The sequence below is a fragment of the Pterocles gutturalis genome, unplaced genomic scaffold (assembly GCF_000699245.1).
Source record: "Pterocles gutturalis isolate BGI_N339 unplaced genomic scaffold, ASM69924v1 scaffold34922, whole genome shotgun sequence".
NCBI lineage: Eukaryota > Metazoa > Chordata > Aves > Pterocliformes > Pteroclidae > Pterocles > Pterocles gutturalis.
This window is the reverse complement of record NW_010116609.1, coordinates 5,033-5,682: the sequence shown is the minus strand read 5'-3', so window position 1 is coordinate 5,682 and position 650 is coordinate 5,033. Positions and strand designations below refer to the sequence as shown.

Genomic DNA, 650 nt, shown 5'->3' with positions numbered 1-650 from the left:
GGTAGGTGACGGTCCCTCGAGCCCCTCAGCATCCCCGCTCCACGATCTCTCCAGGGCCGGTGCTGCCGAATTTCCACCGTAGGATCGTCCTGGTGGAGAGCATCCCAGAGGGAATGACGTTCGGTGATGGTTCCGTGCCAAATCCGTCCACCTTCTCCACGTGGATGAACCTCCTGGGGACTGTCACCCGCAGCCTGGACATCGCCTCCTTCTACTGGACCCTGACCAACGAGGACACACGGACGCACGAACCCTCCCTGCTTGGAAACCCTCTGGGGTGGGATAGCTGTAGCTCTTGACAATATCTGCTCATCCTAATGCTGGCATACACACACACACACATATATATTTTTTTTTTTTTTTTTTTTTTGGTCTCAAACTACACGCCAACTCAGGGTGAACAAATCCTGGACGAACTCCTCCGATTACCCCAGCGCGGTGTCACCGTCCGAATCGCTGTCAGTCACCCGTCAGCAAAATCACCCCTGAACGATCTCCTAGCACTGGAGCAGAGTGGTGAGTAATGGAAAAAACCCAAAAATTAGGGTTTTGGGGGGAAAGTTGAATGGGAGGTACCCAACTCGTGTTCATGCAGGTGCTGCGGTGCGCACCGTTGACATGCCGCGGCTCACCGGCGGTTTGGCTATGTC

General features: G+C 54.8%; 1 protein-coding gene across 1 annotated transcript in view; it reads left to right on the top strand.

Annotated features, from left to right (window-relative positions):
* Nucleotides 1-650, top strand: part of PLD3 (phospholipase D family, member 3) — a 2,861-nt gene that overhangs the window by 839 nt on the left and 1,372 nt on the right. The window contains exons 3-5 of the mRNA XM_010075561.1: nt 74-255; nt 385-516; nt 596-647. Coding sequence (XP_010073863.1) covers nt 74-255; nt 385-516; nt 596-647 — 366 coding nt within the window. The remainder of the gene's footprint in view (nt 1-73; nt 256-384; nt 517-595; nt 648-650) is intronic.